Here is a 1213-nt window from a genome sequence, read left to right as displayed (position 1 = left end):
CCCCTCAAGTATTCCCTCAGTGACGAGCGGCTCGCCACTACCTTTCATGCTGTGGCAGGTCGCTTTGGCTGAGGGCCACGCTCTGGCCGACACTCTCTACAACAACCTGCCCCGCACGGCCGATCACACCAACGTGCCCTCTGGTAAGCTCCACTGTCCGCCTCTTTTTCATGGATTAGCTGTTGCTTGTGCTTAACGCTCACTGTCCAACAATCAATTAATCATTGACTGCTGCCAGCCGTGTTCACGTCGCCGCCGGTGTCGTGCGTGGGCTACACCGAGACGCAGGCCCGACAGGTCTACGGTGAGATCGATGTCTACGTCTCCAAGTTCACGCCCCTCAGGCACACCCTGTCCAAGCGTGACGAGAAGACCTTCATGAAGCTCATCGTCGACAGGAAGACCGACCGAGTCGTTGGCGCTCACATGGTCGGTGCCGACGCCCCCGAGATCATCCAGGTACACACACGTTAAGCGTAGCTTCCGCGTAAAGAACGAGAGTTCTCGATTTGCTGACTACCGATCCCTTCAACATCGACGACGCGCAGGGCGTGGCGATCGCTGTCAAGTGCGGCGCCACCAAGAAGCAGTTTGATTCCACCGTCGGCATCCACCCGTCCGCGGCCGAGGAGTTCGTGACCATGCGAACCAAGAGGGAGTAGAGGTGCCCCTTCAGTGCAGTACAAGCTGGCATCGTGCGCCCGAAAGGCAGACGAACAATAGAGGTGCTCTCTTTTGTTGAACGTTTGCTCTTCTTCAGCCCGTCAGTAGCTTTTCTTTTCGGTATATTGGGGGGGGGGGGTTGTCGGCATTAGGCAAGTGGCTACCGGTCAACACCGGCGGTGGTGGAGCTGAAGACTTCCACCACCACCAACACCACCAACACCACTAGACCTATGGCGTCCGCGGACGGGTGCGTCCAGCCGCAGGCCAAGAGCCGAACCAAGCGCTACCGGTATGTGAAGCCCTCTCCCCCCTCCCCCTTTGAGAAGACGACCACAACAAAGAAGAAGAAGGAGAAGGCTGCTCACTTGTTTGTTGGTCTGGATCCTATGCGCACATGCTATGCCGGTGGTCATATTTGTGGTTTATTGTGTCATTCATCATTTTATGATTCTTCGTCTCACTGATGCGCTCACGTTGCGGTGATTTGACCTCTTGAGATCGCAGCCTGTTCCTCGGCCGCCGCAGCTGCGTTCTGTTCTTGAGCAGT

At 56.8% G+C, this 1213-nt stretch overlaps 1 protein-coding gene across 1 annotated transcript; it reads left to right on the top strand.

Annotated features, from left to right (window-relative positions):
* Nucleotides 1–46: 46 nt before the first annotated feature.
* Nucleotides 47–662, top strand: ACA1_336640 (glutathionedisulfide reductase; the record flags this gene model as incomplete). The annotated part of the gene is made up of 3 exons (XM_004338196.1): nucleotides 47–143; nucleotides 239–459; nucleotides 549–662. 3 exons carry the CDS (start codon nucleotides 47–49, stop codon nucleotides 660–662), a joined length of 432 nt encoding a protein of 143 aa, XP_004338244.1.
* Nucleotides 663–1213: the final 551 nt, after the last annotated feature.

The sequence above is a fragment of the Acanthamoeba castellanii genome (assembly GCF_000313135.1).
Source record: "Acanthamoeba castellanii str. Neff unplaced genomic scaffold scf7180000084596, whole genome shotgun sequence".
NCBI lineage: Eukaryota > Discosea > Longamoebia > Acanthamoebidae > Acanthamoeba > Acanthamoeba castellanii.
This window is presented reverse-complemented; position numbering and strand designations above follow the sequence as displayed.